This window comes from Coturnix japonica, chromosome 2 (assembly GCF_054131305.1).
Source record: "Coturnix japonica strain WE chromosome 2, WE-NBRP24, whole genome shotgun sequence".
Lineage (NCBI taxonomy): Eukaryota > Metazoa > Chordata > Aves > Galliformes > Phasianidae > Coturnix > Coturnix japonica.
This window is the reverse complement of record NC_140664.1, coordinates 135,324,934-135,340,119: the sequence shown is the minus strand read 5'-3', so window position 1 is coordinate 135,340,119 and position 15,186 is coordinate 135,324,934. Positions and strand designations below refer to the sequence as shown.

Genomic DNA, 15,186 nt, shown 5'->3' with positions numbered 1-15,186 from the left:
TAGGGATTTCAGCTGCTTTAAGGAAAGACATTCAAAAATCGATTTCACTCAAAGCAGCTCATGGCACTTTGTTCTTTCTCACATGGAGGTGAGACCTGATATCTGACCAAGCTAAACAAGGCAGTGTTACTGATGGGTTGCTGCTCTTCGAATGCAAACCTATCTGCCTCCTCTGGCTTCCTTCCCTCCCACTGTAATGATGCTCAGGAGGGATCTGGCACTGACTGCACCAACCATCTTCAAGCCACCAGGCACAAAACTTTTCCATTGCCCCCAGACTTCTAATTCTGCCACTTGAACTCTGTCATTAGAGGCTCTCTTGGGCCTAAACAGAACATACTGAAAATTAACGAATTATGGATAATAAGCAACAAATGGATTAAGTTCTTTCTATGTAGCAACCATGTTGGAACGGCAGCCTATTCCCCAGAAAGCCCTGTGGGCAACAGAGATATCAAGACAGCATCCAATCTGAATTTCCAGTTGTTTAAAATAAAAGAAAACAGAGGAAGGTAATGGCTGTACACCATGTACATATCTGTGCCTGCGACAGCCCGGATATGTCGCTGTTTTTCTTAGCTTCATTCAGCTGAGATTCTTCTGTCTCACTTTAGAGACCTCTGGTTTTATCTCCTACAGGCACCACCACACAATGGTTTACAAACAGACCTTCTGCCTGATTATAGGAACAGGAATAACAGGAAACTGCCCAAACACAAAAGCGTAACCCTCACCCTATCCAGACTTTGCTCTTCTGAGGTGCCTCCATCTTCCTGCTGTGAGCTCTGTCACAGATAAGATTAGACCTCGGGCTCAAATCTCCCCTTTTTCCACTTGGCTCATTCTTTCTCCTTCCAAAAAAGGCAGCTTATCATCAGTTTTAGAAAGGCTTTGCACTGGAGTGCAAGGGTGCTGTCTGTTAACAAGGAAGGGTGACCTTCTGGAGAGACTCGCCTCACAGTCCCTGCCTTTTAAGCATCAAATCAACAATCCTGCCCTCTTCTTCTGTCTTTTGACCACCTGAAAATCCCAAGCCGAAAGTGAAGGCAGCTGTAGCAACAAAACCTACCAGAGGTCACAGCTTGACGTTGGGATAATCCCCTCTGTAATTAAACACAAATCAGCCTGGTGAAATCAAAAGCCTAAGAAACGAGTTCAAACACTGCAGTCACACTGATAACTTGGGGATGGAAGATCTCAGAGGACAAAGAAATGGGAAAACAAATGGTCTTGAGGTTGTGGCTGGGGGCTGAGGACCAGGAGCATGTGGGACTGCCCTAAGTGTGGCAATGACAGCTTTACCCAGTTAGTAAAGTATATCTTGAGTGGTGTAAATCCACACCCACACTGACACACTCACAACCTGTTCCCAACGCCCAGCTAAGATGAACACAATATATAACGAAGTCATGGTTAAGACAGTTCTCTATTCCACTGGCCCAGGAATGGAGGGAATAGGATCAACTAGGGCTTCTCCAATCAAACCTCAATGTCCCTGGAGCCATGGCACAAGGATCCCACCCATTCACTGCAGGGAATCAGATGGGATTGGGAGTGCTGCTGAAGGTGCTCTCAGACCCTATAATTTGGAAATTGCTGGCTCAGAGCACAGAAATTAAAGTTCTAAAGTCATTCTTCTCCATTCACACCCTTGTTTGTTTTGTAGCAAGACATAATCTGAGAAAGGACTTTGCTTTTATACAGAATACAGCTCAGTGGCACAGGCGTTCCTCGCAAGCAAAGGTTCCCTAGGGCCTTTGCATTAATTGTTGTCATTACGGGTTACTGTATTGGTACCTGGGCAGTTCAGCTGAGCTCAGGACACACAGTAAGGAACAGTTTCTAATCCAAAGCCTTTTATAGCGAGATAGATGAGCCAAAAGGAAACGTGTGAGGAAGGTTGTGTCAAGAGATTAAATGACCTGCCCAAGGCCACGGTAAGAAGAGTTTAGTAATAAACCAAACATATTTTGCTTTACTGCCTTACTCCTTATTACCATCTGTGGGGTGGGGGCACAATCTTGAAGGCTCATTCTTCATTTAGTTAGTTGTGACTGTTACAAAAACAACTGTGTAAATAGCACAGACTGTATGTTACATTTCAACATACTATGTTACATGTTATTCATTTACCTCTTGGCTTTACCAGACCATGATTATCAGGGACAGAACAATATGTCAGAAAAATAGCAAATGAAGTGAAAAACAAAGCATATAAACAGATAGTTACCCTGCCTGATCCTATTCCTGATTCCTCCCAACTGTATCCAAAGCAGACAGCATAACTCAGTGTATGATACAGGACATGTGAAGGGTCTGGTCTCATGGTTCCATGTATTATGTTCATTGTGAAATGGTCCTGGTTCTGATTTACCCCAAGAACCCCTGGTTCTGGTTCATAATGGTCCTGGTTGGACCCAAGCAGACAGTGCCCTATACCTGTGATGGTGCAAACTTTACTTACAGATCTGTGAGTCTGGAGACCTCAGCATCTTCTTTGATTCCTGCCATATGGTTTTGCAGTCCTCCTGGAGCTTGTAAAACCGCTCCTTCCTCCAAGAGCTGGACTTCACTTTTAGCAGCTGGCTGCCTTTCAAGAGGAACTTCAGGTCCTTGTCATCTTTCAAGCCTAGGGAGAAACAGTAGTGGTAATGTCACAAGAGTCAGCAAAAGAAATAGTCATAAAGAAACAGAATTGTTCGCGTGGGAAGGGACATTTAAAGGTCAGCTAGTCCAACTCCCCTGCAATGAACAGGGACACCTACAGCTTGATCAGGGCGCTCAGAGCTTGGTCCACCCTTTGTACATATAATAATAATAATGTACATAGGTTCCTCACTGCCACAGAACAAAAGTGAGAGACAAAACCAAACCACCTGCAGTGCAGCCAGCTCTGGGGAGAACAGCAGAGTAAAGAGACCCAGAAATCTGCCATGTCACATTCTATGCTCATGAAAGGGACTGCAGCTTTGCAGACTTCTTAGATTGAGTCCCAAGACTTAAGTATAATTAAAATCATAGAATCATAGAATGGCCTGGGTTGAAAAGTACCACAATGATCATCCAGTTTCAACCCCCCTGCTATGTGCAGGGTCACCAACTACCAGACCAGGCTGCCCAGAGCCACATCCAGCCTGGCCCTGAATGCCTCCAGGGATGGGGCATCCACAACCTCCCTGGGCAATCTGTGCCTCCAACTAGCCATTAATTAGAGATCAGGAGTGGGTGAAGTGGCAGAGGTGGGCGAGAGAATGAAGCATGAGGAACACACCTTGGGCCTTCTGTAATAGGCACCTTGCCTATTACACCTCTGTCATTGCATCAAAGGCTTTTACTCTGTAGTACTGAACCAGCATATCCCAACTCAGCGTGACTTTTGCTGACCTTATCATGACAATGCAGATGAGACTCCCATTAATAACTATTTGGCCACTTGCAGCCACCCAACACTCCCATCACAGGAAATTTCCCAATGCTACAGAGATATAAGACAAGACCTCACAAGATAGAAACCCATGTAAACTGATTTATGCAATAACATTTACTTTGCAGGATGGCATTTCTGCATATCACCGCCTTTGCCCCTCTCTGGAAGACACTGCTGCCCTGAATAGCTGTGTATTTGAACAAGGTAAAGCAATAAACCACCAAGCATTATTTGAAATACAAAGCCCAGAAGGAGAGACAAGTTGCCAAACCCCAAGTTCCTGATAATTCATACATGAAACCTAAGTGCCTGGGGCTGCAGAGCACTAAGATGGGTCATAATGGTTGCAGCAGAAAGCAGAGCTGTGTGTTTGTAGTTACAACAGCGTGGCCTAAAGAGTGTATTTCAAGCTGGGAAAGAGGCTGACATCTTTTGACAGTAATAAATATTAGGGTGTCCTGTGTTTGCTCAGCACAGCTTTGAGCAGCTCAGGCCATTTTAGTTGGATTTGCCAACACCAAGGAGCAGCTCTGGGGCTGAGCCCAGCCAAGTCATCTAGAATTGAAAGCACTACTGTGGAAGCTGGAGATCTTTGAAAGGTTGCTGTGGCCTCTCTCTATCCAATACATTCAATTAGCTGTCTCAGTAATTAAGTGCCTGCTTAATTAACCCCCTCTTGGGTTTGCTGAGGTTTAGACATACCCAGGGGTCTACAGGAGGCCAGAATGCCAAGAAGGACTGGCACCACAAAGGCCTCACAAAGCCTTGTTCTCCTTAACAGCAGTGTTGAGGCTTCTTCGCATTTAAAGTCAGGCTGGACCAGGCTTTGAGCATCTGATAGAGCTGTATATGTTCCTGTTTCTTGCAGGAGAGTTGGACTAGATGTCCTTTAATGCTCCATTCCACCTCAAACGATTCTATGATAGGCTTTGCTAACATTGCCGTGGTAGTCCCCACGGTTCCTGGAAAGGCAACAAAGTTCTTCCTATGTATTCACCTGCAAAATCTCTGTTTTGGTTTACTCTGTCCTCCCTCAGATACCAACCATGCAAAGCATCCTTGTGGGACTACGAGGAGGTCATGCCATCCTAGGGTAAGGCATGAATAGGAAAGCAGGAAAACCACCAATTCCTTTGGGTGCTTCAGTGCATAAGCATGTTATGAGAAATCCATTTTAACTGTGACACGTTTCGTTACACAGAAACTGCATGCAGTATGTATAATATGGAGTGATACCTGGGCAAAAAGCTATATCAATCTCATACAAGCAAATCTGCATGGCCTTTAGCAGAAGACAAGGGCAGCTTTGTCTCCTTCAGGCTAGATCCACACAGGTAACACACAAGCTGGATTGCAAGTGAGAAGGAAGTGAGAGAAGCCAAGGAGGGGATGGAGAAAAGGTGGCTTCCAGAAGAACACAGAGTCATAGGGGTTGGAAGGGACCTCTAGAAACCTCCCAGTCCAACTCCCTGCTAAGGCAGTTCCCTACAGTACATCACACAGGACACTGTCCAGGTGGGTCTTGAAGATCTCCAGAGAAGGAGACTATCACATCTCTGGGCAAAGTGCTCCAGGACTCTGCCACCCTCAAAGCAAAGAAGTCCTTGGGGTTGGCCAGGGAAGGACAAGAGGGCAAGATGAGCATGTAAAAACACCATGATTCCTTTAATGTGGGAGGCTGGAAATGTCCAGGGCTCTTTGGATATAAAGGTGACGCTCAGGGTTGACCTCTGCCAACAGTAACCCAAAGGCTGGATTAAACCACCCAATGATGTGCCCAGAGGAAGGAGGGCCAACCTCTTGGCCAAGCAACCCAAGTCAACTGGGTGAGCACAGCTTGCTTCAGGATGGCTGTGTGTCTGTCAAACAGTATATCAGACAGGCAAACTAGCCTGGAAAGTGGGCCAGTTTTCCCAGCAGTTTTCCTTCATTTCAGGTTTTATGCCCAAACAGTCCCTAGGGATTACTGCCAAACATCCCCAGGGAGCTGATGAGGTTTGCTGTGCAGAGCCCTGTCTCACAGCAATGGAAACTTCTGTATGAAAGGAACCAGAGCTGTCATATACACATGTCATTTCAAGCTTCCAAAAACACTGTGCAGCAGGACAGGCATATTGGTTTGCAATTATATAACAATGCAGGGCATGAGAAAAACAATCACCACGCTGAAATCAATGCCCAAATCACGCCTGAAATATGTGGCAGAGCTTTATCTTGCTCAGAACCCTTTGCAAAATACCAAATGCACACTTGTCACGGAAAATTGCAATATGTGTTTCACAGGTCAGGCCCCAGTCCTCAAACAATACCAATCACATACGTTCTAAATAGAATACACTCAGTGTACGGTACAGTTTAGAGTGAAAACTGCATCTTAGAAAGGTAAGAGAGCCTTGAGCACGCTTAGCATTGCAGCTAGCATGAAGCTACTGTCCTGTCCTGCACTATGAAGCTGTAGACACCAAGAGACCAAAGACATTAACCTTTGTATCATGCATCTCAGGTATACAACAAGCAGGGAATGTACCAACACAGCAGCTCTCACAGCAGCAGCCTGATTCCAGCTTCACTAAGATCATTAGGATGATGTTTACAGGTGACAGCAACAATCTGTAGTGCTGCGTTGCTCCCTCTCGAACCTGCTGATCTGATAACATTAATTATGAGTGCTATAAAGCAAGTTTCCTCCTCCTGCTTCTCTCTCCCACCTGCTTGATTAGATCCAAACAATTCCAGTGGGAAAAAATGCCTGTTTTCTATTTCCACCTGCTCTCTGCAGCCACATAAATCAAGAACTTGTATCAACATGGGCATGTCCCTCTAGAAAGCAGGAACCAGCCATGAGTTCATAGCCATAGGAGTTATGAAACTCCCTTGGTTTCCTGTCTCTTTTCATCTGGTGAATACAAACCTCTAAGTGGCACCACACCACCCAGAAGCCCTCAAATCAGGCAGGAAAGGGGCCATCACCATCCTCACGCCAGCAAGAGCTCAAAGCCCAGCCTGAAAGCTTCAAACCCACCCATTGCCAGAGAGGTCCTGCTTTCTTTGATGCCTCATACAAAGCGGTTTGTACATCTGGAGGGCGGTTACAGGCAAAAGAAAGGGGGGGGTGAAAAAACAAACCCTCAAGAGCATAAAAATAACCTTGGAATTGCCTTTAGGGTGGAGCGCTGCCTCTGCGCAGGGAAAAGAGGCAGAAACCAAGAGGCTGCCAGCATGTGGAAGTGCCGAGGGTCTGGCCAACGTGTCCCTTACCCAGCCTGATGCCATTCAACGCGGCCACTCTACGGCTCTGCTCCCGCAGGATGTTTTCCTGGGACACGCTGCGCTTGGGCTGCCTCCGGATGCACTGCATGGTCCAGCGTAGGGCTCGGAAAGAGGCACCGAGCGCTGGGAAGGATGAGGGGCCCCTTTGGCCCCGAAGGGATCCCGGCTCATCCAGGAGCCCCAGGCGTGCACGGCGTCAAACAAGGCTCCAAGAAGGGAGAGGAGGCAGCGGGAGGCAGAGAAAGGGCAGAGTCCTGTTGGGAGGTGGGACTGGGGAAGTCTCCTCCCGCTTGCTCATCGGTCGCGTGTGTTGGATGCGAAATTACACCCATGCGTCTGCCGGCAGCTGCTTGAGTAGGAGCAAGTTTTCCTGCATTCATTCACCATTGGGATTGTATGCATCATTTGCAGGAGTCCCAAGTATTGCTTTGGGGCTCAGTGCAAAAGTCCTTTCGGCTCAGCCTGCCCACCAGTGCCTGGCTCCACCTTTTCTCACTGTGCAGTTCCCATTGACATATAGGGAAGAGGAAGATGGAAACACCTTTTAGCCAGGGCAGGCATAGCCCAGAAGCTGCTTTTCCATTTAGTGAAGAGCATTTTCCTAAGGCTTTGGAGAATTTCCTCTCTGCTACCGATTACCTGCATGACTTGGGTGAGTCACTTACCCTGCTTTTCAGCATAGCTGTGGGTTTGTTCTTGTAATTCCTATTTAAAGGTATAGGGGTGAGCCCCCAAGTCACTGATTACACAGAACAATTCAGGCTGGAATGGAGCTCTCTGAGGTCTAGTTCAACCACCCTCTCAAAGTGGGGTCACCATCAAACACTGATCAGGTTGCTCACACCCTGTCCAGGTGAGTTTTGGGTATCTCTAAGGATGGAGGCTCCACAGCCAAATTGAATCCCTGTTCAAGCTCAGATGTTCTCCACAGCCAAATTGAATCCCTGTTCAAGCTCAGATGTTCTCATAGCCATCAATGGCTGGGACTAAAACCCACCTCGTCCCTAACCATGACTCCTGCAGTGAAATGCAGAGCTGAACTTACCTAAGCCCTCCTATCTTGAATGCATTTGCAGACCTTGTCAGGCTTTTTGTCATTGCCTTTGCACTGCTGCTGCCCTGAAGATAATGCAGGGACATGGAGCCAAGCTGCAGTGAATGCCCCATACTGCAGAACCAGCATCTGCCCAAGAACAACAGCAAACCTGTCTCTGCTGGAAATCCAAGTCCCTCCACCATCAGCTTCCATCATATTCAACACAGTTTGTATTAGATTTTAGAACCAGATTCTCATTTCAGGTGTCTGGCACCCCAGCCACCCTGCTTTCCGTGGACTTGGGAGCAAGCCCTACCAATATCCAGACCAGAACAGATGACTTGATCAACACAAGGGCATCAACAGACTCATTATTTGCTGTAAGAAACTCATTATTTTTGTAAGAAACTCACTGGGAACAAGGCAGAGCCACTGCATGGCCTTGAGCGACAGTACCAGTAACACCCTATTTACACACTACAACTACCAGTCAGAGAAAGCAAAGGAGAATAAAGGCATTTTATGGATGGGCCAATGCAGAACATGTTAGCTGGGCTGGCAGGTTTCTGAGGAAACACCATTAAGCCTTTTGTGAGCCCTCTCCACACACACGGGTTGGATGTCGGAGCTGCAATCAGCAGCGCTCCCCTGGGAGCTGAGGGCTTTGCCCTTGGCAGGGAGGTGAGCACCATGATGTAATGGCTAGATGATATTTATTAGTTCGCAGTCCCTGAGCACTTCCCATATTTCACATCATACTTGGGGAGAACTGATCTAATTATGGAGTCATCTCCCGTCCTTGCCTTGGCAAAACCATTTGCTTCTGAGCAACTGCTCTCCAGTCCGGCAGCAGCCGGTGTCCCATAGGGGCTGATCTGGGAGCCCACTGAGCCCCTCCACTTCATCTTCTCATTAATTCTTAATAAATAATGCCATCAACAGCATCACTCAGAGCCTCACAGGCTGTGAACATTTTATTGTGTCTATCCCTGCAGCGTGCATATGAGCAAGAAAAGGATCAGAGCTCGCTGAGTTTAGCTCCTTCCACAGAACAGCACATATAAGTTCTTCTGGTGCAAGGCCTTTTAAATAAATACTGGGCCAGAAGGGCCATGCTTTGGGAAACAACAGATCTGGATGTAGTGCAGTCCTGAGGTCATCTAAAGCCATCACCGCATCTCACAGACAAGCTGTGAGGGATGAATGGCACTGTAGGATACAGGGCATTGCTTATGGATGTTACATGGGGCTGTGTCACATTCTAGCACTGGAGGAAATGATCCTGCAAATGGTTTCAGGATAAATTCTCCGACCCTTATTCATTGCAGGTAACACCTGACTGGGTATGAAGCCTGTGAACACTCAGCCTGCAATTTTACCCGTATGACCAATCCCACTGAAATCAATGGCACTTGTCACATGAGTGAAGTTATTCATGTCCCCGTACCCAGGACTGAGGTTTTGCTAATCATCCTATCGATTCCAGCTGGATTGCTCACAGAGCAAATGGAAATCAATGTGAATGAGGATGTCAGAACACGGTCCCAGAGACAGCAAACTGCTTCAGTATACAGGAAAAAGACACTTGTGATAGAAAGGCTGGAGAGACTAGTAGGAAACAGGCTGTATGTGACAACTATTAATTCAGAGGCAGTTTTCCAAAATGAATTAATCTTCATCGCATCCCTATACAAAGCTGCTAAGGAAGCTCCATAACCACTTCACCAAGGCAAAAAGAAGGTGGTTTGGGGGGGATGGAGCTCATCACCAACCACTGCTACCCTTGGGAAACACCAGAAGTGGCACAGCCTTAATACTGATGGCTCTTTATACTACACTGACACAAAAGACAAGAGAGAAGTCAGCTGCTGATGTGCCCAGACTTGTGATAATCTGGGACTGGAATGAACATACGTACACTGGTGATGACCTCACACTTCCCCATTACATCATGCACATGATATAAGTTATGCTGCTATGACTAGTAATGCGTATGGCAGCTACACAACACATTCACATCTCATTTTAAGGGCAGATTTTTTCCCCACTAATGAGGTCAAAGGTTGTGTCTTGCTCTGTATATGTTACCAAGAAGAAATGAGGTCTATTTTACATGATGCTAACTGTCATTTCAGCTTCCCTGCCAGGCTTACCCGCATAGAATTGTATTTCAGACAGTAATAGTGCAATCAAAATATCACTGCTGACAAATGAACTTCATTGCTTGTCCCTGAGCATTCCTAACCCTTACCAAGTGCAAGATCATCCCAGGTGAACTCAGACTGAATGAGAGTTTGGAAAAGTCATAGTTCAGTTGCTCTGTAGTTACATGTCAACCTGCCATCACTTGTTAGTGTGATGGAGCCCTCAGAAGCTGAAGTTCCTGGTGGATAAAGGCTGAGGATTGCTTCAGCCAATGGCTCCCCTACACCAGCTGTCTCCCTTTCACTCCCTATGGAGAAGTGGGGGCCAGGGAGTGATTACTGGGACCAGAAGCATCAATGCACTGCTGGCCAAGCTACTGCTCCGTGACAGTGGGTGCATCTTCGGTGCATGTGGTATGTACCAAGTTCCACCTTGTGGTCACACCGAGAATGGGCTTCTCCAGGAAGCTGGCAGCAGCGAACCACTTTCTCTTCCTTACACTGGCTTTTCTTTCTCACATTGCTTCTCTTCCAAGGATCCTTGAGAGGTTCCGCTGTGCAGAAGCCGGGTGATCCTGAAGCTTCATATAGGAACTGTTCCCAAGCACCACACTGCACCTCTCCTTTATACTGCTTGCTAAAATCTTCTTCCACTGGCATCAGAAATCCACATGACATGCAGGTTTTTGGTGCACTGATATCACTGCTGACACCCTGCCCAATATTTCTCAGGCCCATTTCTCCTTGTATCCTTTTGGAGGACAGTTTCCCCTTTTCCAGCTCTGCTCCACTCAGTCCTCACAGCCAAGCCACCTTTTCTTCATGGCTTCCTAGTCTGGGTCATTCAAAGACAGCCTGGATCCATGCGCAGTACTCTCCGTGACCCATCAAAAGCTGCTGCTTTCTTCTTGCACTCTCAATATAATCCAAATAAAACTCCTTACTAAAGTTCTTTGCATCCAGGAGCTCAAAACCAGACTGAAAATTTCACAGAATCATTAAGGTTGGAAAAGACCTCTAAGATCATCTAGACCAACAGTCAACCCACCCCACCATACCCACTGACCATGTGCCTCAGTGCCACATCTCCATCTCCTCTGATCATCAACCTGAACCTCTCCAGGTGAAGTCTGAAGTCATAAAGTCCAGTGATGAGAGGTTTGGTCCTATGGTCAGAGTTCGGTTTGGTCCTTCCACAATGGCACACAAGCAGATTTGGCTGCAATAAAGCACTAAAACCATCACTGGCTTGAAGTAAATTACAGCTTTTCCAGTAGTTGGTGTAAAGAGAGTGGGAGGAAAGTCATTTAAGGGAATAATGACAACTTGATCGATAGGACCAACAGCAGCAGCCTACTTGCATAAGTTGTGTTTCTCAGCACACGCTGATGAAGATGTTCTCTTCATAAAACCAAAGTCAATTGTAGGTGCATCCCAGCTTCATTTTTTAAGGACACTTAACAGCTTTTCTCAACAGTTTCTTCAGGAGCTGAAATATCCTCCACAGCCAAAATGAGAGACAATCAGATCATCCCACAGCAGGGCACAATTTGTGCAATAATTGCATTGCAGCACTGAGTTATGCAAAACTGGGGGGGGTCTGCAGCCTTCCATTCTGGTGGGCTCGACTAAGGGCTGAGACCCTCCACTCATGGTAAGGACTTGGGAGATGCATGGCCCGGAGGTTTTTCTCACAGCATTGACAGTATCTACAGTGCACTGAGCAAGGAGACAGGAGACTCGTCTGCCTACACCCTATAGGGCTGCATTTCACCCATCTCACCCTGGATGATCAAATCAACAAGCACTTATCTGCAGCTTTCTCTATAAATACCTGTTTATATATTTTGATTTCCCTGTGAGGGAAACTATACTTTGCTCCCAAACCATCAACACTTTTGGCTCCCAGAGCTGCCTATCCAGTTGGCCGAGTTTCCTGATCTTGCACAAACTCTTCCCCACACCTCTCTCTTGCTTTTCCCTTCCTTTCATCTCTCCTACCCGCAGCAATGTTCCAAATGACTGCATTTCCTTCTTCCTCCTCTATTTCCTCTTTCAAATCTCTCTCATCCGCTTTTGGATCCGATGTTGGGGCTGCACACATAGGCAAAAGTCTCAGAACTAGTTGTGGGCTATCATAGACCATATCATATTAAGGTTGGAAAAGACCTCCATGATCCCTAAGTCCAACCTCAACCCACCCCCACTATGCCCACGTCCCCCAGTGCCACATCTCCACAGTTCTTGAGCACCTTCAGGGATGGTGATCCCAATTCCCTGGGCAGCTGTGCCAATGCCCTTCTCTTACTGAGAAGAATTTGTTCCTTATATCCAACCTGAGCCTCCCCTGGCACAACTTAAGGCCATTACCTCTCATCCTTTCATTGCCACTTGGGAGAAGAGGCCGAACCCCAAAGGAGTAGTTCTACTAAAAAAAAAAAACATTTATCAGACTGGAAATTTAGTAGCTTTCATGTGAGAATATTAATAACTTCTTAAAATAAGACAACTTGTCCAAAGAAAGAAAAGTTGCACGTTTAATGCGCTGAGCGGTGCCAGTATGATGAATTCTCCTGCGCTACTGGCGAAGTTGCAGCTTAAGAAACTCCTAAACAACACACCTGGTCTAACTCACACCAAACAGGGTTTTGTTTGTAGGAAAGGAGATCAAAGCCACCAGCTGCTTCAGAGCAGATCCCAGCTGATCCCATATTGCACCACCCACTGAAGTCCAGGAGGAGCTCGCTCAACGCTCCCAGCTAAGAAGGGCAGGTGGAGATGATTCATTTGGAAACTTACATCCAGAAGTCAGTTCAGTTGACAGAAGAAACAAGGAAACGGCCTGTTTTGTAGGGTTTTTACACACCCTGCCCTGCTGACTCCCACCCTGGGCTGTGGCAGAAGGCGTTTCTGTAATGGGGCTTCTGCATTCTAGGCACAATGTACATAGTGTCTTGTATGAAGAGGTCAGTGTATAAGAATAAGACACAGCACAGAATAGCTATTCTATGATCTATGTGAGCACAAGGACTCCCAGTTCAGAAACGTGCCACGTTCATGAGGCAAAACAAAGGTTATTAATAGCCCATGGAGCCCAGCAGAGATTCGCTGTGTAATAAATGTAGATGAGCCTTTGTAAAAGAAGCAACAAGAAGCCCATACAGCTGAATTAAACCCATTCAAAACCACGAAATCCCAGCTCTATGCTGGGAGTATGAAGAAGGGGAGCATGCTCAGTTTCCGCTCCAGGACTCAGATCTCCATCCAAACGCAGCACAAACAGCACTCCACAAACTTTTCAGAAGCTCTCATCAACTGTAATATCCGCTTTCACTGCTGGAAAATATCTCAGCTCTGACTGCCAGATATTGTACTGAGACAGAACCATGTGTCCATGGTTAATGCTCATACAGCAAATACAGTTGTCATTGTTGTATCTCAGTTGGACAGAAGTAAATGGACTTTCAGCATAGATAAACGTGTGTAAGACACAGCATCTGAAATGTTTCTAGCACACTGAGCAGCACAAATCTGATCCTGCAAGCAAACCAACCCATAAGCAAGTTTTCTTGTTTAAGCAGCCTGGCATGCAGAGTGACTTCGTGCACATACGTGTCAAGGAATTTCAGTAAATAGATTTCTGAGAGCTTGGCTTATTCACCACGTGTGCACTTTTCTGCCCAAGACAAGAAAATAGAGAATCAGACACTGAATTCTTCTTGGTCCCTGAACCAAGAAAGCAAGTCATATCCACTGAAAAAATGACCCATGCTTCAGAATAGGAAAGCTTTTAATAGTTCCAGATGTGTTTCTTAGCTTTCTCTCCCCAGTGGTTCTATAATGAATGAGATACCTACAGAAAGTTCCATGTTAACCTCTGTTTTACCTTCCCGTTTGATTTCTGGGATCTGGGATAATCAGAGGGAAGATTTCTTGAGCCTGGGGGAGTTTTATTGTACCTGATGATGATCAATCACTGACTGCTCTATGAATCTGTTTTCAGTTATAGCTGCAGTCAGCAGAAAGAAAGCGCACCGTAGACTTTTCCCATCTCAAGCTGCAGCTGTCACAGTCCTGAGCTGTTGCTGCTCATCGGAACAAGTGAAGCACAAGAAAGATGTAATAAATCAATATATTAAATCCAGCCCAGGGAGTAAAAGCTGTTTCCTTACTCTGTCAGGCAAGCCTCCCAGTTTTGGCACTTGAGATTTCTCCAACCTCACTTGCTGTCAGGGCAGAGAGGATTTCTTCTTTTTGTACAAACATTATATTTTACTGAGCATTTACAGAGCCTTGTGGGCAGGCTCAGAGCTGAGGGGATTTATCCCAGCTCTGCTGCCTACCCCAGAACACAGGGAGTTGACCCAGGGAGCATCCATCCCACTTTCTGTTTTACAGGGGGAAAAAAAAAGGAGGAGGAGATTTGGAACAACTTTTCTGCACACACACACACCAGCCAAGACTTATCCTACCAGCACAGCTAACAGTATTAACAGAGCAAAATCTGCTGTCTCCCTCCTGTAAAACCAACTAAACGCTGCGTGGCTTCCAAACGAAGAGAGATACAGAGGCAAAACGAGGAGGGAGGAGGGAAGGAGGAGAAAAGAAAGCTCTTGGAGGGCTGAAATACCAGAGACACATCTACTGACTTACTGCTGCAACCGAGGAAAGTGCCATTCGACTCCATGGCCGCCAAAGGAGGCGACGTGCAGTGGGAGAAGGGCTCCGGGAAACAGCTGTACCCAGATGTTGGCTTGCTGCGGGTGGAAGCCAGACCCAACGGGCTCCTTCTGCTCCCCGCTCCAGCGATCCCCAACGTCAGTTCCCTTCCCTTTGGCTGCACAGATGTCTTCGCTATGACTCCTCATTTATTTCTCTCCCGCATCCGCGAGCCCAATGCACCGACTGAAGCCAAGAGCTGAGCCCCAGCGCCGTGCTGCCCTTGGCTCCTCCCCATTAAATCTGGCCGTCATCGCTGCCCAACCTCCTGCTCCTGCAGCTTTGCGTTGTGCTGCTGTTCTGCTGCTGGCTCCAACGTGCCTTGCTCCTTTCTCCTTTCCTTCCTGCCTACCAGAAGACGCCGAGCACATAAAAAGACCCCCCAAGTGTGTAAATCCAAGGGAAGAACCCAGAGCTGGAGGCAGTGCATGGGGTTGAAAGGGCTTGAGTGCACTGGGGAGGACTTACTTCACGACATGACAAACACAGCAGCAAAACAACAGGTCAGAAATTGCCAGCATAGAGCTGTAACCACAAAGAGCAGGAGCTTAAAGCAGAAGAAAACTTGCAGCCTTCTCATTTGATACCGT

The 15,186-nt window shown here is 46.7% G+C and overlaps 1 protein-coding gene across 2 annotated transcripts in view; it reads right to left on the bottom strand.

The window, feature by feature from the left end:
• The window catches only part of PLCD1 (phospholipase C delta 1), a 41,786-nt gene extending 26,974 nt beyond the window's left edge, over positions 1-14,812 (bottom strand). The window contains exons 1-2 of one of the 2 annotated variants that reach the window (XM_015852918.3): positions 14,531-14,812; positions 2,465-2,629 (exon numbers count right to left, since the gene is read on the bottom strand). In XM_015852918.3, the coding sequence (XP_015708404.2) occupies positions 2,465-2,629; positions 14,531-14,564 (199 nt within the window). In that variant the 5' untranslated portion in view covers positions 14,565-14,812. Of the gene's footprint in view, positions 1-2,464; positions 2,630-6,685; positions 7,176-14,530 lie in introns of those variants that run through there. The other variant, XM_015852917.3, reaches the window with a different exon arrangement.
• Positions 14,813-15,186: the final 374 nt, after the last annotated feature.